Raw genomic sequence first — 23,018 nt, 5'->3', positions numbered from 1 at the left:
TAAAGTCTCCACCTTGCATATGTGTACACATGAAATGCATCCTTATTTTCTAAAGCTTGTAGCCCTTTGCAGCCTGATCACTTCTGATAAGGCTGTTCCATATCAACCTCCACCTTCTCAAAGAAACTTGTTTTAATGAAAGTACTTTCCTGAGTTTGGCCGATTTACTGGATTTTCCTTTTGCTCTCATCTCACTCTCTCTCTCTCTTGAGCTGGAGCAGCAGTGGCAGCAGCCCATTTTAAGAAGTGCTGACGCCAGGGCACCCAGCATTTCTGTGTGCATTCAAGGAATGAGGAATGTATCTCCAAACAGCTTAGAGAGAGGCTAGGAAGAGGGGGTAGAAGGAGGGAGAAGGAGAGATAGCTAGAATGAGCAGAAGGAAGGTTAGGACAGAAAATTAAATGGAAAAAACGGGTGGTGGAGAGAAAGACAATTTTGTAAAGAAAGAAAAAGCACAGAAGTGAGGACGCCCTGATGCATTGTACGGCACCTTCACTGTGAATGCTCCTCTGCCCTGACAGTAGACTGCTGAATCCCGTTTTTAAATGCTGACATTGAGCTTAATGTTGACAGCGATGTGCATATAAAGTTCAGAATGTTATGCAGAAAGAATTTGCAAACAAGCTGAAATCCATATGTGGCGGGTTATACATACGGTACAAAATATGTCAAATTTATTAGAAAGGGTATAACAAGTGACATATGGTGACAAAATGATGGGGGCCAGATCAACCCACAGACATTCCCAGACCTCGCTAATCCACAGCAGATGATGCCTGACACACACGTGTGCTCCATGAGGACAGTGGCTTTGATGAAAACCACCGCAGCCACACTACCATGAATATTACTTCCTGTGTGCTGATTTACTGTACGTGCATCTGTGGCATATTTGTACTGACCGATATCACGAGCTGGGGGAAAACCCTTCCTAAATTCGCCTTATTTTGACGCAATCTCAGAAAAATCAAACATCCCCTCGTCAGCCAACTGGCAGGAGCGCTGCCTTTGGTCAGTTAATGTGAAGAGTGACAGACTCTTCCGAAACAGCAACAGGTCAGGCCAAACCGCAGCTCTAGCTTTCTCACGGCTGCTCGATCACCCACTATAAACACCACATCCTCATCCATCCGTCTATCTGTTCGTTTATCCATACTTGCATCGGCACTTGTCGACCCTCAACAACCTCACAGATTCACATGTTAAAGTGTTGACCTCTTACACAGTCTTGTTGGGGTAAGCCTGACAGGCCAGAGGATGAAACGGGGGAGCTGTCATTGATTACAGGTGATTGGAAGCAAACGGTTCATGGAAAGGAGACTGTTGTGGAATACTATGAAATAAAAACACAGACACTTGTTCAGAAAAGAGGGAAAAAAACATTTAAGACAAAAAAAGAGCCAAATGCTTACACTAAAAAATGCAAACACAAATTTGTGATGAGTTTCATGTTGGTGGGGGAGTTTGGAGATTGAACAAATGGGAAAGGAGAGCACACTGAACATCACTTGGTGTCTCTCACTGTTGACTGAAGTCCACTGAGTCTGCTCAGAGAGCGAAGTCCTCCATTCCCCCGGTTCTCCGTTGTCATCCTTTGCCATGTTTGACTCTCCACTCTCCTCTTCAGGCACTCCTTGGCCATTATGGGAACACTGGGCACTGCTAGCTAAGCCACCTTGTTGACATCCTTCCCATGGCTCGCCACCATCACCTCGCTTTGTACCCTGAAACGGACAGGAAGAACACATCACCCACGGAGGTAAGCATGGGAACATTTCATCATAGGAGAGCACAGGTGACAATGGTGGTCTGAGACAGGTAGATGTATTCTATTATTCACAGCCCAGCAAGGGCGTCAGATCTCCCCGGTGATCGCTACAGAGGCTGGTGTCAGAGGTGACATCAAACAGACAAGAGCTTGGTGACAGCCGCCGACTACGCCGCCGATCAGGTAATTCCCAGGTGCCCCCGCAAAGGTCTCCACTCTGGAGGCACCAGTGGGATCAGGAAAGGCCACCTGGAAACACAGGTCAAAGCTTTGATCCAATCAGAGGAAAAATCCAGAAGGGAGAGGCTTTTATGAATGCGGGCAAGAGGGAAATGGTCGGCTGTCATTTTGTATTTCGGGAGCGTAACATGCAGCCAAAAGGAATCCAGCACCAGCAGTTGCTCCATCATTATTTCATATGCAGCTCACTTTAGATGCTTCTAGACTAACACACAAGGTGGAAACAAAAAAGGGCCCATGATAATCGTTATTGTTAAACCGCATATTTTATGAGGTCCCTCCCGATTAGAAAGTCAATTGCTGGTTATGTATTCACGCAGGCTGTGAAAAGGCACTGAGAGAATGACCCTCAAGCTTGACCTTGCACGCTTTGAACTTTTTCTCCTCAGCCCCCCTCCTGTCTCTGTCTCTCTTTTTCTTTCTCCCTCTCCTTCTGCCTGCACTTGGTCCCAGGGAACGAATGCTTTGATTTGGCCCGTCCAGCTGCATAAGTAAACCACATTACATTTTAGGAATGTAAATAACAGAAAGTGCTTTTGTGAAAAATTCATTGGATGCTCCCAGCTGGACCACATAATTATTTAGAGAGCATATGTAAATACCTCTTACGATTATGGAGGAATGCATGCAATTTCCCTTTCAAGGCCCTAACTGGTCATTTGGTCTGGAGATAGGAGGTCACAAAGACAAAGAGGGAAACTATAGAAACACTGTGTGCCATAGCAATAAACCACGGTGATCTGATCAAGAGTTCCAAGTGCTCTTTAGACCCCCAAAGCGAGAGCCAGCGTCTATAGCTGGAGTGTCATATATATATATATATATATATATATATATATATATATATATATATATATATATATGTATACAGAGTATGTATGTATACAGAGCATCCTGCGAGAGCTCCAGGCTGACACAGCTGCAGAAATGCTATGATATCATTGCAACTTAATACCATTCGTCAATGTTATGAGAGATAATTTGTCAGTACTGTCAGCAGAACGCATCGTCATCCCCGCTCACTAGGAACGCATCCACGTCAAGCTGAAAAACATACATGGTTTGTGGTTGTCAAACACAGTTCTGGACAAGATAACCCTAATCTTGATAGCATGATATCCTTAGACGAGTATATTCTGATAAGATCAAATGTATACTTTACACCACACAGCACATCTGCCAGATGTCGAGACGGGGATGAGCTCAGATTGGCTGCCATCGCTCATCACTTCCTCCTCGCTAAGAACTGTGCACACAGGCAGGGCTGACTTCCTGACTGTCTGGAACATTGCTTGTCTGTGCAGAAGAAGGGACATGTCTTTAGACTGACAGGGCTGCTCTTTGGAAGCAAGTATCTATTCTTCTATCGAGAGTAAAATATGCACACACAAAAAAGAAAAATCGCTTTGCTAAATACAGTGACTTTCAAACTTCTAGCTGATTTTCTTCTCATGTCCTTCTCATGTCCTCTACCATATATTCTGCTTTCATGCAGACTAACAATGATACAGACTCCGAATCCCCCCCGCTTTCCCATGATCAAATGTTACAACACTGACAACCAAGCATCTCCTCAGCAAACACACAACTTCCCCAAAGGTAGGCTGATATGATATGAGTGAATATGTGGATAGCTGTGATCTTTTTCTCTGTCAAACATCAGTGTTTTCTCCCAAGACAAGAGAATGGTGACAAGACAGAAAAAAAACACACTCAAACAATAAACTGTGTCATTGAGGAGGTGATCGAGGAATAATAATTAATGATGGCCATGCAGCAGGACAAAGATACTCTCCAAAGACCAGACTGCTTTCCCCCGAGGGACAGAATGGGGCTTCAATTAACTGACAGGCGGATGTATTAGAATTTCTATCATGGGCCTTGGCGAGCTAGTGAGATTCAGGACTACAATGCTTTGAAAACCAGTGTGGTTTCCCCATCAAACGCGTCCTCTAGGGCCTTTGATCTGCTGGGGGGTATGTGTCCTTGGAGATATGCGTCTACTTCCTCAAAGCTCTTTGTTGCCAGCACCTCATTTTCCTGTGCTGAGGTTTAGTGCAACAGCAACAGCAGGCTCTGCCGCATTCATTCTCAGACAACAGAAACGGCACATCCACATCATGACACACCAGGTGATTTTAAGCATGCATGATGCTTGACACACTGGTGTGTGTGCGTGTTTGCATAAACATACAGAATAAATGTAGTCGATGAAGTACGATCATCTGAGGACAGTTTGTACAGAAACTATTTCTATGAGTTTTGAAATTTACAACCACCTTGTCATTAATTAAACCATATCAAAACAAGATCGAATTATTTTTGATAATATTTGATAGCCAAAGTCATCCCTTTAGCTTTCTATACATATAATTCAGTGGAATCTCTTAATAGTGATGTACGTGGACATTTTTTCTCATTTGACACTCAGTTTATCATCTCCAGTCTACAGCCAGTCTTTTGAAGCTCGCTGTGGAGTAAACTGATATCAAGACTTCCTTTTTCAGTTTACTACTACTACTAATAATAATCATAATAATAATATTCTACTAAAATTAACTTGACTGTTTCCCTGCATGCAATCAAAAAACATGTTTCTGCTATCCTGCAGATTCATATCCATATGCATATGTGTGTTAATAGAGTCTATAGTGTTTGACAGCTGACAGTCTATAAAGAAAGAGTTTCACCAAGAAGCAAAAAGGGGAAAAAAAGAGAGAGGGATGGCACAAACAAAGCATCCTAAAGTGGATGCTACAAGTGTGTGGTGCACTTTAACTGTCAGAGATAGAGATCTGTTGGATATTGATGTCATCTTTCTATTTCACTGCCAAGGCACATTCTCAAAAACTCTCAATAGAAGAATGGCAGCGAACATGGAGACGTGATCTCTGTTACGTCTGTGCTAATTGTTGCAAGGATAACCTGTAGAAAAACAAGTCTAAAATTTTGACTCACTGGTGAGTTAAATCAAAGGAACTCCCCTCCCAACATGAACACATGTCAGACTGAATGAATGAAGTGAAACAAAATAGGGTTAGTGGTGGGGCGATCGTGGCTCAAGAGTTGGGTGTTCGTCTTGTAATTGGAAGGTCGCCGGTTCGAGCCCTGGCTCAGACAGTCTTGGTCGTTGTGTCCTTGACACAAGACACTTCACCTACCCCCTACTGGTGATGGCCAGAGGGGCCGATGGCGTGATATGGCAGCCTCGCCTCTGTCAGTGCGCCCCAGGGCAGCTGTAGCTACAACTGTAGCTTGCCTTCACCAGTGTGTGAATGTGAGAGTGAATGAATAGCAGAGGTGGGACCAAGTCATTGTTTTGCAAGTCTCAAGTCTCAAGTCAAGTCTCAAGTAATGTCAGGCAAGTCAGAGTCGAGTCTCAAGTCACTGGTGTAAAAGTCCGAGTCAAGTCACAAGTCTGAAACTTTGAATTTCAAGTCCTTTCGAGTCTTTAAAAAAAAAAAAACGAAAAAATAATGTTGCAGTTATGCTAAATGTAAATATTAGACCATGTAATTTTAAAATCTGTGTTTTTCTCAACACATGACAAAATAGTGAACTTAGAAAATATACACAAATTGTGAAATTGCACCTCTTTAAAATGCAGCTCAATTAAACTTAGCTCCAAGAATAATTTTCACCGACAGTTCTGAGATAAGCTGCATGTTATTCTTGGATGCGGTTGTAGGACCAGCTTTAAAATCGCATGACAAAAATATCATACACATTAAAAAAAACTGTATCACCAACGTAGCCTGGACAACATTTGCTAGTTAGATGAAGTCAGCTATCTCATCTTAGCATATTTATATGCATATTTATAATCATACGGTTCTTGGAGTGAGCGCATACGATCATGAAGTTTAGTAACTTCAGGTCACTGCAACAAGCCCAGGTACAGTTTACCGACGGATGGGTGCAGGACCTTGAAATGCACCGTGTAGAACGAAAGACCATCGTACGTATCATAAGTTTACCAGTCTCACAAATCGTCGTCATAAATACACATTCGTTAACCGTTTATTAATAGGACCTTTGAGCTCAACGGTAATTAATTAGTAGTGGAAATAATTTCTGGTACGCATCACAGAAATGTAGCAGTGACAACAATACTGTATGCTGTAATCGCACTGGGCAATTAGTGATACAAAAAACCTGTTTTATCCTGTGAATAAAAGTATATGTTTTTGTCAATGTACCATAATAACAGAAGCGAAACGCAATATTGTGTCAGGATAATTCACTATTTATGCACAATAAATAAAGGAGCATAGCGCGACAATTTCTGTTCAGCGCCAGACTTGCTTGTAACCTATATCACCAATTATGTTATGAAAATGACGTATTAACTACTAAAAAACACTGACCTTCGTGTAAATGCTTGGAGCAGACTAACCTGTGAGCTGGAGTGTTCTGGGACGTTATATTTGATCTTTGAATGGCTGCAATCCAGGCCATCCATCGCGTCTTTGTTACTTCGGAAACATGGCTTGAACAATTTCTCTTCAACGACGTAATCCGATAACAACCGATCTCTTTACCCGTCGGCTTCCCGTGGCTGTCATGCGACCGGCTAGTGCAGTTAATAATACAACGGCTTCTTGACATTTTTGTGTTTCTTTTTATCGCTGTATAACTGATTTTAATTGAAAGCCTGCGTGCGCTAGTACCGCTTGCCACGAGTTCCCAGAATCCTTTGCGGTTCTACCCGTGAATGACGTCACATTTTCAATCTCTATATAATATGCATGTTAAATTTTATATTTGGGGTAAAATATCAAGTCTTTTCAAGTAAACCGGTTCAAGTCCAATTCAAGTCCCAAGTCATTGGTGTAAAAGTCCAAGTCAAGTCACAAGTCTTAGAACATTTTTTCAAGTCAAGTCTAAAGTCATAAAATTAATGACTCGAGTCTGACTCGAGTCCAAGTCATGTGACTCGAGTCCACACCTCTGATGAATAGTGGTATTGTAAAGCGCTTTGAGGGGTCCTGAAAAGCGCTATATAAATGAAATCCATTATTATTAGCCTGATAATCAGACAGAACTGCTGCATCCACACCTAAAGCCGGATGTGCTGAAACACACAAGGTGCATTCACCAACATAATTTTGTTCAGTGTAACCCATAACTCTTGAGTAGTTTCCAGTGTACGAACAGGTTAATAAAAGACATGACTGAGATACCTGTAGGATTAAATTTGCTTGTCCCACAGTAGTGACAGCGGTTTCAGGTTTGTACAGGTTGCTTTTTGTCTCTTTTGAATCCCTCAACTTTACAGAAGTCCAGCACTAATCGCAGTACTATGTAGGAGGACTCCTTTGATCCACAATCAGCCTAAATGTTTCACAAGGTTTTGCATTAAGTTTAACTAAACTCAACATTGATCCCAAACCTGCATTTCTAAGAGGCCAAAGTTATTATGGTGGAAGTTTCATCACAAAAATTCAACATCAAGGGATTTTTCTGCATGAGGCTTTGAAATCTTGAAATTATGTAACCCTGTTCTACTTCCTACTCTCCACTAAAATATCAAGCATGGCAAAAAAACCCCAACTTGCTACAATCAATCTAAATGTTGGCTGTAGCAAGATAGCTTTTGGGGTAAAAGCCAGGCAGCCCCCTTACTGCTGCCAGAAACCCCCCCACATGTTCACTGATGTCAGCAGCCACTCTCACCGGCCGACTCTCCCTTGAACTGCTCGGTCAGTTTCCTGTTAGGTCCCGACACAATATGCACGAATGCTCCATCTTGCAGCGTTGCTTCCCTGTGAAGTGGTGTTCAGGTTACATTCCTCCCAGCTAAAGCCCTCGGCCCTCCCCAGCCACAGCCAATCTGTAAACTGTTTACACTTCACTTCCCACACCTGGACCGGGGCCAAGGCAAATCTGGAACAAGGCCCACAAGAAAGAACCAACAGATAGGCCCTTAGACTTGAGCAGGAGAGGAAAGATTGTGTCTTGGGCTGGAGTGGAATATTGACTCACCACCAACACCGCCCTGTTCTCTTTTTCTCTCTCCTAGAGTACAAGAGGAAGTTTGATCTGGAAACAGATCCATTTGTTCAACAGTCTGCTGGCCCACAAAACTAAGACATGCTGTGCTCTCATCACATAAATATCTTATTAAGATTTCTGATAACTTTTCCGATCATACAGCAACATCACATGGGACAGACTCCAGTGTTTCCTTGAGTTTTACTGATAGCGTGCTTCTCAACGCTCCGTGCAGATAGATTATATTTATGTATTTATGCACCACCCCTCATATGCCTCCCTTTTTGAAGTGATTAAAAGTCCCTTGAAATCACACGACTGATGCACCGGTGCTCTGCTGTACATCACTGCATAAGAGAGGATATCATAGATAACTTGTCTTTGAGTCGTGCTACTTCTGCCATGTCATTTTTTGTGCGCACTACAGCTCGTGTAAATGGAAGCCCAATCCCTGATACATTTTGTAAGTGTGATGTAAGACTGAGACAGAAAGAAATCTTCAGTTCCCCTGTGTTTGTGGGGGAAAATTAGGATTAGGAAAACATTCAATTGAAAGGATAAGTGAAAATCTGTTGAGTATGTATTATGACGTAAGAAAAAAAAACCCACAAGAAATTTGTGATTTAACAAAGTGAGGTACTGCTGACACACACTTCGTGGACCCATTATGGTTTTCCTAATTTTCCATCGTATTCCCCCAACAATGAAACAACCCCCTTTGAGCAAGCACTTGGCAACAATAGGAAGGAAAAACTCCCTTTTAACAGGAAGATCAAATTGTGACTGGTTGGGCGTTGGGGGTGGGGGCAGCACAAAAGACATACTATGTAAGAGAGACAGAGATTAATAATAATTAACTATGTGAGACCAAGGAGTAACTAAACACTTGACACACTAAGCAGGAAAGTGCATGAGGGACGGGTAAAGAGGCCATGCTGCTAACGAGTCAACTACTAATTAAGCTAAGTTAGCGAATCCCTAGAAACAGTAAATGAATACTGTGAATATAATTAGCAGGTTATTCACCAAAGAGTGTGCTTTGGAGAAAAAACATATGAAAACTATGAAATAAGCCATTATCTAAGTTTTTATTTAAGTGGGCTACACTGTACCGTTTGTAAAAGGAACAGGAAGCGATACTATACTGCAGAGAGAGTCAACACCAAGTTCATATATAATATATATGCACTGTTACAAAGGTGGATATTCATATTAAACATGGGTTTAATGTGAAGTGAACTTTAAGCTTCAAATAACATCAGCTTAAAGCTCAGGCTTCAAACTGCTCAGGTTTTCTACAGGAGCACTGGAGCCCCACCCACCTGCTGTTAAAATCTTTTGTGTAGGAGGGGCAGCCAATCAGAAGACAGTTGGATTAAAAGAAGGAAGAAGACCTACATTGTCCTATTTCAGACCAAGGATGACAGCAAGTCCCATTATTTGTGAAAAAAGGATTATTTTTATGCAGTGACTCATGCAAAGCTCCTCTAGCAGAGTCTAATAAAAAAAAGGAGTTGATTATTATGTAATATATGCTCTTTAAATACTATGTTACTGTGTTTACTATATTAAGCTATGCTATTAACAGAAAGTCTACAAAAGTGCGCCATGTGAATAACAATTACTATGGGTGATGATTACATTTATTTCTGAAATAATGAGAGGGCAACATGAATTAAATACACTGGGGAATAGAGACCCACATCTGTGTTATGCTTTGTAATAAAGTTTCACTAGATGAAGAGCAAAAATGTAGCCTTTTACTCAGCAGTGAGGGGAGAAGATAAATCCAAATTTAGTGGACTGTCTGACAGTCCTGCTACAAAATACTGGCCACATTTACGGTACAAGACTGGCTTGGACTATTAATTGCCCCTTTGTCCGATTTGCTGTCGCCTATGTATGTGGCAGTGGTAAAGAAAGACATTTTTAATAGCTGGAGTTAGAGCAAGATGAGCAAGGGAGAGTAAAAGCTAAAGTAAACCCATAAAACCAAACTAGTATGTCCTGCAGTCACATGTATATTGAATACCAATCAGAGGCATGGGGCTTGCCAGCATCGGCGCTGCACTCATTTCCAATGCGCACACTAGCTCAATCAGTAGAGCCCTGGTGGATAAAAAGGGATCGCTTGCCTGGCTCTCTGAATATTAGCTAATGCCACATTTGCAAGTCTTCAAGAGCAAAGGGTGAGTGGGTAGAGGGGGAATAAGAGGGAGATGGGAGAGATATGAAAAGATAGAGAAACAGAGGGATGTGAGAAAGGGAAGATAAAGACAGAAATAGTGTGAATGCAAGAGAAACATTTAAAAAACAAAACTCTGCTCTGTTTGGGACTGTTGGAAAAAAAAGATTATTTCTTGCAATAAATTGAATGGCTTTGTGGAGCACAAGTGATGGAAGTGACGCCTGGATGGGGATTATGCTCTTTTCATCATAAAGCCCCATCTGGTATACTAGCAAGACCACGTCTGTCCAGGCCTCTCGCCCTTTAAAGTGCCGGCTTGGGTTACACATCAATCCAGTCCTGTTGCAGCTGTGCTGGGAAAATAAGACAGAGCGATTCTACACATACATGGCAGAGCACATGCTAACACGCACACAAAGAAATGCTCATCAATTACAAAAGTGTGTGTACACATGCAAATAGACAGATGGAGGAACAGGGAGGCACACAGAAAGAAAGATTTCACGCATGCAGACACACACACACACATATATACCCCCCTGCTCCCATGCCCCAGTGCACAAAGTCCCAACAGAAACAATGGCAAAAAACCAAAAAGGACATCTCTGTTTTTGAAGCATGCCTATTTCTAACTTGAAAGAGCCAACCATAATTAAAACCAATGGGCAGCAATGCGAGATAAATGAATAGCAGAGCATTCACCAGACCCCTCCTCATCTTTTAACTAAACCACTGGTCCGGTGTATGGCAGATGTTCCAGCTCCATTTGATGTGTGCGTGTGTATGCCCATGTGTTTGTGTGTACATTTCCACGAGTTTGTGTGTCTGCACTGACTGGCGGGACATTATCGTTTGTCATTTCCTTCTCCTCTGTCTTTGCAGATCCATCACGGCTGCGCTTACATACATAAACCTATCACGAGCTCAATTTTTCTTTTTCCTTTTTTTTTAATTTTTATAAGAACCAGATTTCCCCTCTGCATGTGCAACACATACAGTCACATGACTCAGAACTAGTAAAATAAAATACCTTCTGTTACATTACCAGAAGCCATTTGGACTTGTGTTACATCTAAAGAGCTGTGTCTAGGGATCTAATTAATATAATATTATTGAACATTAAATCAAAGTTTGCATGTTTTTTGAGGAACCTGTGAGTTGAAATCATTAAATGTTTTAGTCAATATATCTGAACAGCATTTAGACTTGTATTGCAGAGAGCTGAAAATGCAAACGTGATTCACAGCCAATAAAGAAAATAGAGTTAAACTATATAAAACCACCGAATTATCCTTTTTTTCCCTTTACAACTTCTTTAAAGGAGACAAGATTTAACTGATGGGTCACATTTCTCCCACAGATGTAAAATTATTCTTTTTAGACGATTTCTGCCTTTTAGCCACAAATGATATTAGATGTCACACATTACCTCGGAGGACGTGATTCACTCTTTAGCTACGTAAGACCTTTAATTCTCCTGTCTAAATTGGCTCCGGAGGATGATTGTTCATCTTTAGACCGTGTCATCCTCACATTGGACCTCATCAGCGGAAGAAAGGCCCACCATCATTATCTCGTGATCTGCCTATTTCTGCTCATTCCTACACCAATGAGGATATGAACAAAGAGGATAATACTACAAATGGATAAAGATAAATGGAAGTCAATTTCACTGGAATTAAAACAAGTGTTTGATTCATTTGGAAAGGAAGCGTTAAAGAGGAATTTAATTTGATTTGTTTGGCAGTTTGGTCTCGCCACTGACCATTCTGAATGAAGAAGTTAACGCAGCCTCTCTCTCTGTGCTTTAAAATAATGAACAATGGAGAAAGAGAAACAGAGGGAGATTGGGATGGGTGGGGGGAGCAATGTTATGACTCTATTGAAAATTGTGCTGTTAACAAATTGGTGGGCCTCAGCTGTTTTCCAAGACTTCAGCCTGCAGGTACATTTGTCTGCCTGTTTGCTTGTCTCTCGCTTCATTGTAGTGTTTCTTTCAATGCCGGACTTTCAGTTATATCTGGACAGCCCAAATGACAACGCTGCCGGCAAGAAAGAAGTAGTTGATGGACGAGAAGTGAATAAAAGGAGCCCGAATCGCCGCTCCAGCGCTCCCCCCCCCACTTTCCCCTCCTCCTCTGTCAGCCGTTCTGGACAGCCCCGAGGAGATCAAACCTGTTTGTAATCCTGCTCTTCCTCTTCATGTCTGTGTGTTTACAACCTGACCACATTGCTACAGTACACTCCCTCACAGCTCTGTCTGTGCTTCACGTCTCTCTCTATTAAATCAGATGTAGGAAGGTGGGGAAGAAAAGGGATGCATTCATTGTCCTTGGCTGACAGATTTTCAGAAGGACGGTTGCACAGAGCTTGTTTTTCTGCACTGCACTGACAAGTGATAGGCAATTAATTTCCACAACCACTTCCCCCCATCTTCACTTGGTCATCAGAGAAATTTCCAGCCTGGGGTCTGAGTGAGCCGTGAAGTGTCTGCCGGATGGCTGTCGTCAGATGGTTGGTTCTACTTCTGGTTCACTCTTGGGAAGAATGCAGGCTGACTGGTAGGGAATGACGTTTCCTCTCGAGCAGTCTGAAGGCCTTGTTTCTCTTTTGTCCATGCTCGGGTTCTTTTCAAACACAGTAATTTGCGGAAGGGGACCCCAGCCACAGATCACAGGATCTGGATCTGTGGGGTTGGTGTGCAGGGGAACGGCCTTTGGAGCGCAGTCGTGGAACTTCTTCAATGGAAACCACATGGCTTTAGATGGGCAACCTCTGGGTGGTCCAATCAGCATCAAGAGGACATTTACTGACACATATGTCTCTAGCAATTGACTTCAACCCTGTGAAACATTCGCTTTTTATTCGTCTTTTTTGAGATGTTTCAAAATGTGATTTAGTGGAAGACATTAGCAGTTAATTACATGATGCCATAAATGAATTTCAAGCAGGTTGCTTTGGGTTTCCCAAGGGCCTTTGTGGCTTCTTTGACAACTTAATCAAGCCAACTTTTATGGTACTTGAGATCTTCTGAAAAACAGAGTTGTAATAGCCAAAACAAAAATCGAATAAACACTAATAACATTTGAAATAAATCGATAAATCTTTTCAGACAATACAGAGTTGTTAACATCTCCCCAGGCCTCAAGGTCAGAAAGAAAACAGGACTCACAGAGTTCACCACATCTAACCCCAGTCACTAAAACGTTGCTAATCTGCATCACAAGAACAGCAATCATCTCACTTCAGTGGCTTTCCGACCAAAAGCCCTCTCGGCCCGCAACAATCTGACATCATTGTCTGCAGACGCTCCAGAACTTTTGTGGTGTGTAATTCCAGAGCAATGGGAAAATCCCTTCCCTCCAACTCGGAAGTGAGCGTGAATAAGCAACATTTCACTGGGTCAGCTGGTTTCATGTGTAACTGACTATTTTTTCAGCAGAGACACACACTAAGATGCTTTAGAGCACAGAGGGAGGCTAATAGGAAATGTTAAGCTTGGATATTATAAAGCCTAAATGATATTGCATATTTATCTACAGGATTATTCTATTCTAAATGAAAGCATTAACAATGATACTGGGCAACTTTTGATAAAAATATCGATGACATTGTGAAGTTTTTTTGAAGCCGTCGCTGTGTTAATGCTCGAGTTCACAATCTGCAGTTGATCCCATTATCTCCATTTTAGTAACAAGTTGTTTGGATTGCAGTTGGCTTGGGGTTGCATGAAGGTTAAACAAGTAAATAGTGTTTTCCCCATGCCTTTAGCAGTGCTGATTATCATCTTAAATGGCATAATAGTACAGCAATCAGTTTGTAGTTTAGATCTTTGCCTGGATCCAGTTTCCATTATGAGGCTGGGTCTGCTTCGGCCAAAATGCTTCAAAAGCTCATTCTAAATGGACAGACCAGGCCCCATAAAGAATAGTAGAAGGTGAAGGTTTGGCCACTCGGTTGGGCTGGATTAGAAATAGTGGCCTGGAGGAAAAAGTGATGTAACCTCTGTTTTACTTAAAGCCTGGCATTAATCTGAGTAGAGCCAACATTCTTAGCCTCTGACTTTGAATTCCCCTAAATGTGGTTCTGGTTACACAAGATTTTATACTTTCTCCTCAAGAAAAGAGCTGAGTCAAAATTAGTATGTAATAAAACCTACTATTTATCAAAAAACAAAGAAAAAAAAAGAAACCGTTGTATCCACTGCTTTGTCCCACCATTGCTGACTGAAAAAGCCACACATGGAAAATTAACCAACAGTTGTACCCACAGTTAATTGGACCCACTTCATAATTTTCAAACAAGCAACTTGTGCAGTTTAAAACAATGAATAGGAAATACTTTGTAGTTCTCCCAGTTTTACATCATCAAGTGTTCTTTAGAAATGAGATGCCAGCACTTTCCCAGACATTTCCACACAAAAAACCCAAAACTGTCCCGCTGCATCACGCTGTTGAGCCGTCATTTGTAAAACTGCTAAACTAAAGTGAACATTTTAAAGAGTCAACTATGCTGATAAATGTGCTTTTTGCCATGCTGACAACTTTCATTTAATTCTCAAGTTTGAAGAGTCAAACACAGGCACTACTGGGGGTCAGTCTGTCAAATGGCGTCCCACAGAGACTCTGCGATAGAGGGACTGGAGCTGGGCGAGGGAGGGGTAATGAGAGGGCAGATAAGGTTTGGTTCTCAAATGAACTGCTAAAAAATAAATCCTAATTATTGCCATCTTACGGACAGGACAATATTCCAAAGAAAAGCAATATTATTTGTGAACGGCTCTAGTTTCTGCAGGTTTTTGAATAACAAGCTAAAGAGATGATGTCCGTAATGGCTACCTGCAGTGCTTGGAAAAAACCAGAGTGCGCCCCCACCAAGCCCTCCATCTTTCACAGAGCTACAAACAGCTTCAGCTTCTCCTTTGGTCTGCCAGCAAAAAAAGAAAAAGAAATGAAAAAAATGAAAGAAAAATCCTCCCCGCAGTTTGAAATAAAAGGCCTGGATCAAACTAACACCAGGAGAGTTTTTCGTGCACTTTGCAACCTGCAGTTTCTGCATATTAGCCTCTTCTACTCTTGGTCCACATCCCGCAGTGAAATGAATACAAAATTGCATTAAAGTTAATGCTACATGACATTTCCCCCCTTCACAAAATTTGCCTTGCTTTTTGAAACGGTTCTTGTGGCTGTGGAAATTTTGTAAAAACCACCTGCAGGAGTGATTTACCAATTTGCTAAAGTGCACCTAAAGCAATCCAATAGCTCCATCCAACAACCTGAAACATCATGTTAACCGTGCTAATGGCAATGTTGAACATGGCATACCGGCAGTAAAAATAAATAATGCATTAATACTTTGTATTAATGGCAGAAAAGAATCACGACTCTAAAAGCATCAGACATGATGGAGACCCCCTACCTGGCAGCCCCTGTATCCACGACCCCCACTGTTTGTGTATTTTCGAACCATGGCGGCCCATTGACTGCCTCCCCCGGATTGCCAATTTCCCGCTGGTGGTCCAAGGTTTCGCCTGTCCTTTCTCAGCATTGTGCAACTGGAATCGGTGCGTCCTCCCCTGTTCACGCTGCGGTTGTAGCTCCACGATCTGATTGGACAGCGCTCAGCGAGACTTCATCAGCTGAACATCCCTGTCGTCATGACAACTTGCCAATATCCCAACAGGGGTGTGTTTGTGGAAGGGTGGGGTGGCGGGGCACGGCTGCTCTCTTGCCTCCGAACGCCTGGTACGAGACAGCGATTCATTTTACATCATCGTTACCTCACCGCTGCTCGCTTCCCCCTTCCCAGACCTAGCGGGTTAAGCTAATCTGTGTAGCATGCGATGTTGGAGAATGCATGGGCCACTGTGCTTGCCACAGTCTGTGAGTCTACAACCAGCTGTCCCATCAGGGTTTCTCAGACCAATGTCTCGCACCACAGGATGCCAAATCAGCTTAAAACGATGAGTATAATCACTATTCTGTCACATGACATTGAGAAAATGGATGGCAAACCCAAAGTGAAGCTTCTAACTCTAACCAATGAAAAAGTTTGCTTTTCTTTTCAGTCTTAAGCCTGCTCCCCATATTATGATTTCCCATCCACACACAAAGGCAAAATTACAAAGGGAACTGAAGTTTAGACAGTTTTTTGGAAACCATGGAAACTTGACACAAACTTTTGAGAAAGACATTTTACTTTCTATTCTCAAATGGCCTTTATCCTTGTATCCCAATACTTGTCACCGACATCATTCCCATGAAAATTTGAGGCCAACTTATGCCAGACTAAAAAGACTATTGTACCACTTCATCGTTCTGCTAACTCAGCATACAGTTAAGTTCAAAGAAAGTGAAACAAATCTCAGAGAATCAGGCTGGAACAGAGCAAAAGACATCAACAAAAGACAGAAAGAAGAGAGAAAAGAGGGGGAAAGTGAGAGGAAAGTAAAAGCAAGGCATTATCTTGTTGTCAGCCATGCTACCAAGAGCACAAACAGATGAATGTTTGGCGGGTGAGACACCCGCTGTGCTGCTAGCCTGCTAGCCTGCGATTAGCACCAAGCAGACGAATGGTTCCCAGGGTTCTCTCCCAGTTACCTCCTGCCGAGCTGGAGACGATGACCTTGGCCGCTGCTGGAGTTCTCCTCCCCTGCTAGGAATGAATGGCGAGCCAGGACAGAGAGCCCTAGCCTCCGTTCGCTTTTGATTGCTAATCCCCCAAACATTGTACACCACCCGGCACCCTACCTGGCCTTCTAGCCAGAGGCTGCTTGGTGGTGGCCATTGAAAGCAGGTGATGAATGGGGCAGAGCTGCTGGAAGCCAGGCTCCCTGGGTAGCAGGGAAACTCTGTAGGCCCACAAATGTGTGTGGCTCTCATCTGTTTTTGTAGATTTCTGAAGATAAAAGGATGCCCCGGATCAGTCCTTGGTGTTTAAGTCTCGTTGAGTGGATAACATTTTGCCAACTTAGCCATATGATAAAGTATCAGGGTGCTGATGAAATGTAAACACAACTATTCACAACCCTTGTAAGGGTGGAGATACCAGTCCGTGCATGCAACACATTTGCTGCCACAAACTCATTAATGAAAAACAAACAAACAAACAAACAAACAAACAAACAAACAAACAAACAAACAAACAAACAAACAAACAAACAAACAAACAAACAAACAAACAAACAAACAAACAACAAAACCCTAAAAGCCAACAACTGGAAAAAACAATAGCTCCTCTGCTAACCAGAGGAGCTAGCATACGTTGATCAAGTGTGGTTTGGGAGATTACGGAAACCTCTTAAAGAGATAGTATCCTTTTTTTTCCCTACCACCACCCAGCATGGGTTTGAGCCTGAATGCAAATCTATATCAGCATTTTAATGGCTCTCAGTCTTTTTATCAAGTCGCTAACAGAGCAATCTGAGCATTTCGGGAACCATTCCAGGATACAATCTATAGAAAATTTGAATGACATGCATAATAACGCAATAATTTTCCCATGGAAACTTTTCATAAATATTCCTCGGTACATAAGCTATGCATTGTATGGCATTCACCGTGACGAACAGAAGGCACCAATACAATAACACTTCTCCAATGCGGTAACACTCGATACTGCTAAATGCTAAATGTTGTTGCCCCAGTCACATGGAATCCCAAATACTGCTAAATGCATTTCGGTGGCAGCAACACAAAAAAAAGAGTAAAAAATAGAGCAATGGCACAAAGTGAAAAAATGAAAACACAAACCTTCTCATTGTAACGTCAGCAGCATGTTCACGAGAGACTGCTGGATGCCAGACTCTTAAGGGGACCGAAGCTGAATTCAATGCCTCTTGTCAGGGGAGCTTGATGTGATTATCGCCCCCTGCTAGGGCAGCGATAGTGAAGTTGTCTGGCGCTGGCAGGGACGCTCAAACAGCACTGCGGGATGCCCTCCTCGCTGTCCCACTCCAGGACCATCGCTCTGGACGCAACAGGGGGTGGGAAGCATGTGTACATGTGGATGTGTGCGTGCATGTGCGCATGTGTGAATGAACGTTGTGTTGATATTATTGTTCTGCAGGTTTTCACTCTTGTTACTGCTGCCGTTTAGTAGCAAACAGGACTTCTGAGATGGGCTCCCATCACTGAGCTAAAAACTGCTGTTCAAGGTCAAGGTGCTGCCGACTGCCCACTTCTGGGCTTTTTTCTTTTATATATATATGCCTCAGCACACAAACCAATTTTAAGATATTCCCCAGCGTGTGTACATATTTGTGTTTGCCAGAGAGTGAATAAAAATCATTGTTCAGGCCGCCTAAGGATCATTTCCCTCCCCCTCTCTTCACCGAGGAGTCCGTCCCTCCCGGCTCATATCGACAGACACACTGCTGCTTATTGATCTATGAATTTGTACAATATGATAATAACAATACATCTTTTTTCGTGGCGGTATTGTGATGTGTCTTAATTTTTTTCCTTGTCTGTTGCATTTGTCTTTATCAAGTATTGTACCAAAGGAGTTGGATACAACATAGAATGCATCTGAACAGCAAACTGGGCCAAAAAACTCTACAAACAATGTGAGTTTTTGTTGCGCTACAACATATATGTTTGCTCAGTTCTAGGCTTGAAGGCATACATGAATTACAATAGACTTGATTAGCAAAAAATGTAAAAAGAAAAAAAAAAGCATAAATAAAAGACAGGGAAAAGAAGGCCTCGGGATAATGAAAGTTTCTCCTAAGGATATGTTTATGCATGCAGAAAGGAACACGAGTACAACAGCAGGCATAAAAAGATGAAATCTTGCAGCACAAACATGCGACACAGCAACAAAGATGACAGGTTTGATGGGGTGATGCATATGTGATTTGACCACCCAGGCACGAGATCAAGACTGCACTGCCTTTTGGGTTATCAGGGCATTTCAGTAAATTTCCCCACATTGTACCACCCAGCCCCCCTTTGCTTTCTGTGCTGTCCCCCTGGAGGCAAAGGGGGTAAAATAAGACTTCAAAGCAACTCCAAAATAGTCCTGACACAAACTCATTTCCTCATGTTACATGAAGGGGGCTGGCAGACTCGCTAGACTGTTCTGACTCTGGTATGTCTCAGCCTCCTGCTCTGTGCTACCTCATAACAAGCAGCGGTGACAGAATGCCATTTTGACAGCGATTATGGATAGTCTGACATAGACTTAAAAGGAGCCAGATGGGGGTAGAATTTACAAGAGCCTATCTGTGGGTCATGCTGGGCTCAGATGAGATGAGGAAATGGGAGCTCATTTAAGGGGATGCTATTAGCAGCGAGGGACCACAAATGACTGCAACTTGGAACTTTATTAAGACAAAGCAGCAAAGTTTAGGACAGCCTGCACATTTAGGCTGTAAAATTGCTATTCTTGACATTTTGACCACGGAGTTAAGGAAGATCAGAGGAGCTGTGTTTGTACTAAAAACATGGGTTAAAGGGTCAGTTCACCAAAAAAAAAAGAAAAAGAAAAAAATGGCTTACATCTAGTGGTATACAGCAGTGCAGGTATTTCATGTCTGCTTTTAAAACTTGTTTTGTCAAAGCTCCTGGTATGACACACAAATTGGGACGGGACACAAACTACGAGGCAAACAAACCTTTGGCGCGTGCCACGCTTCCAGCTTTAAATTGTTATATTTTCCAATATTGGTGCAGTTTGTGCATCGAAGGAGTGATGGCAAATCACACCCTTGACAGAATAGAATGCATTTGGTTCAGAAACTACAGTCATTATATTACCCTACATCTCTCTGTCGCGCAGTCAAAAAAATAAACATAGGTAAACATTTCAACAATTTTAAAGTAGAAGGCTAGCAACATGTGACAGAATGACAATATTTGAAACCCTAGGGTGAGAAAGGGGTTAAACATAATTGTATTTCTTCACTATGTGAAGTTCATGTTTGCCGCATACTGAACTGAAGCATGATGAGCGCTGCAGTGAGCGTGAGGGATGGGATAAGATACATTATTCACTTAAAATCTGAATGTATTTACTACATTCCATTCTGGTAATCCATTTAAAATTATTAAAAGGATAAAAGCAAGGATATATGACGACGTGTGCCTGTGAGTATGGACATGACCCAAAAAGCTGCGCAGATTTACACAGCCCTGAACTTAACTTGGCTGAAATTCAAGAATTTGACACACTTATTGCTAAGAAATTATAAACTGGCTTCAGATCTGAAGTATCATTTGGAAAGATACTGCCCTCGCTGGAGCTCTTCCCATCAAAAAGACTTTTCCATTTTAAAGTTTCTGAATGTTTTTCCTCCTTTTCTCCCCAAGTCTGTGGTGTGATAGAACCGATAAATGTTATTTTATCAGACATTTGATGGTTAGAAAAGCATCTGCAGGCTGCAAATGGTAGGAAATAGCATTATTTGGCCAATGGGTATCAAAAATATGACTGTTCATCGGTTGATGAATTTTATCCCGGGGTGGGGGGGAGGGGGGGCACTGAGGTAATAGTTAGAACTGGATTTTAATAAGGGGTTTTTCCATCAAAAGAAGCAATTTTCCCAAACAATAGAGCTACTTTCTACATTACACCGAATCATTACAGAGTCATCTGCATGATATATTTCAATCATAGAGAAAATGAGCTAAGATTATTAATCAAGATTGGGCGATATTAATATTAGATAAGTCCAGGATGTAATATAGCTTGTATAATGAACCTGGGTAAATTCATAAGCCCATAATTGGTGCAGGCATTAAGTCTCCTCTGTAAATTGATATTGTCACATTACCATCAACGGCATCACCTCCAATTCTAGCTCCCGGACATAAACCCAGACCTATGCATTCTTCTTCTATTTGCCAAAATGAAATAAAGTTCATAAAAGTATGATTCATACAGTTCAACAACATAAAATAATGATTGATAAATAAATGTGTGTAGAAAAATGGATCGCAAATTTCAGGCGGGCGGAACAGAGACTCACTACATCACTCCACACTAAATTTAGATTCTATGAAAGCTATTGGCTTTTTTATTGCTTGAGGATACATTGATTTTTCTCTTTGATTGTGTTTTCCACAGACGCAGGAAGAGGAAAGGCAGCTTCAAACTGATGCGTGGATAGCACAGACATTTCCATGAAGAAAGGATCCAAAAACAGATACCTGGCAGGATGGAGCAACCAAGGACACGCGGTGAAAAGCTGCAGTGTTAGAGGAGTGACACAAACCTGTTGAGCGACTCTTCCTCCCTCCTGCTCGGCTGCTGGGAGGAGGACACTTGTTTCTCGCACGGAGGGATTTTTGATCTTTTTGCATTGGCATCCACTTCCTCCATCTACAAAGGCCATGAAAGGGAATGAGTAATTCCTCTATCTGTGTGTACGTGAGTGTGTGACTGTGCGTGTGTGGATGCTTGACCTATTTCTGCTGCACTGACATGAGGCTGGCATTTCTGCCTCACAAGTACAAATGGAGACATGGGCACAAGGTGGTTGTTGAAAGAGCTAATGTTTTAGCTCATGTGAAAGCATAAAATATGTGCGGAAGAGCATACATTTTTATCAACGTCATTCAAACTGTAACATTTCCTGGAAATATACATGCCCCGATAGGCTGGCTTCTTCCTGTCACGCACATGAAATGTGTGTTTGCAGCTGTAAGCGGTATGAATATTTTGTTTTCTGCGGTGGTACTGAACACTTGGAACACTTCAACAAAACCCACACAAACAGTTAAAATACAATAAAGCTAACAAAACGTAATCACCAGCCTGTCAGCAGTTGGGAACAAAGCTAAACAATCTCAGGTTCAAGTCATTATTGTTTAAGAGCTCAAACTCTAAGGCTTCGTCCACACGTACATGGGTATTTTTGTAAACAGAGATTTTCCGTTTTCATTTAAAAAAAACATCCCATCCACATGTAAACACAAAAAACGCTGTCAAGAACATGCCAAAGCAACAGGTGGCGATATAATCCTAACTGTGAAGAAATATTGGCCAATCAGAAGCCTTGAAGCCTGGGAGGGAAAGAGTAAACAAAGATGGTGCATAGAAGCAGTCTTTCTACAGTGGGGCAAAAAAGTATTTAGTCAGCCACCGATTGTGCAAGTTCCCCCACTTAAAATGATGACAGAGGTCAGTAATTTGCACCAGAGGTACACTTCAACTGTGAGAGACAGAATGTGAAAAAAAAAAATCCATGAATCCACATGGTAGGATTTGTAAAGAATTTATTCGTAAATCAGGGTGGAAAATAAGTATTTGGTCAATAACAAAAATACAACTCAATACTTTGTAACATAACCTTTGTTGGCAATAACAGAGGTCAAACGTTTACTATAGGTCTTTACCAGGTTTGCACACACAGTAGCTGGTATTTTGGCCCATTCCTCCATGCAGATCTTCTCGAGAGCAGTGATGTTTTGGGGCTGTCGCCGAGCAACACGGACTTTCAACTCCCGCCACAGATTTTCTATGGGGTTGAGGTCTGGAGACTGGCTAGGCCACTCCAGGACTTTCAAATGCTTCTTACGGAGCCACTCCTTTGTTGCCCGGGCGGTGTGTTTTGGATCATTGTCATGTTGGAAGACCCAGCCTCGTTTCATCTTCAAAGTTCTCACTGATGGAAGGAGGTTTTGGCTCAAAATCTCACGATACATGGCCCCATTCATTCTGTCCTTAACACGGATCAGTCGTCCTGTCCCCTTGGCAGAAAAACAGCCCCATAGCATGATGTTTCCACCCCCATGCTTCACAGTAGGTATGGTGTTCTTGGGATGCAACTCAGTATTCTTCTTCCTCCAAACACGACGAGTTGAGTTTATATCAAAAAGTTCTAC

At 42.1% G+C, this 23,018-nt stretch overlaps 1 protein-coding gene and 1 long non-coding RNA gene across 2 annotated transcripts in view; one reads left to right on the top strand and one right to left on the bottom strand.

Moving 5' to 3' along the window:
- Positions 1–15,862, bottom strand: part of LOC308396399 (uncharacterized protein) — a 65,202-nt gene extending 49,340 nt beyond the window's left edge. Inside the window, exons 1-2 of the mRNA XM_080881661.1 lie at positions 15,610–15,862; positions 1,524–1,725 (exon numbers count right to left, since the gene is read on the bottom strand). Coding sequence (XP_080737787.1) covers positions 1,524–1,725; positions 15,610–15,738 — 331 coding nt within the window. The 5' untranslated portion in view covers positions 15,739–15,862. The remainder of the gene's footprint in view (positions 1–1,523; positions 1,726–15,609) is intronic.
- Positions 1,627–22,249, top strand: LOC308396400. Its single transcript, XR_013971559.1, has 3 exons — positions 1,627–1,760; positions 1,844–1,952; positions 21,259–22,249. It is a non-coding gene; the product is annotated as an uncharacterized lncRNA (long non-coding RNA).
- Positions 22,250–23,018: the final 769 nt, after the last annotated feature.

This window comes from Rhamphochromis sp. 'chilingali' (genome assembly GCF_963969265.1).
Source record: "Rhamphochromis sp. 'chilingali' genome assembly, chromosome: 4".
In the NCBI taxonomy this organism is placed as follows: domain Eukaryota; kingdom Metazoa; phylum Chordata; class Actinopteri; order Cichliformes; family Cichlidae; genus Rhamphochromis; species Rhamphochromis sp. 'chilingali'.
The sequence above is the reverse complement of the archived record's forward strand: the minus strand, read 5'-3'. Positions and strand labels throughout refer to the sequence as shown.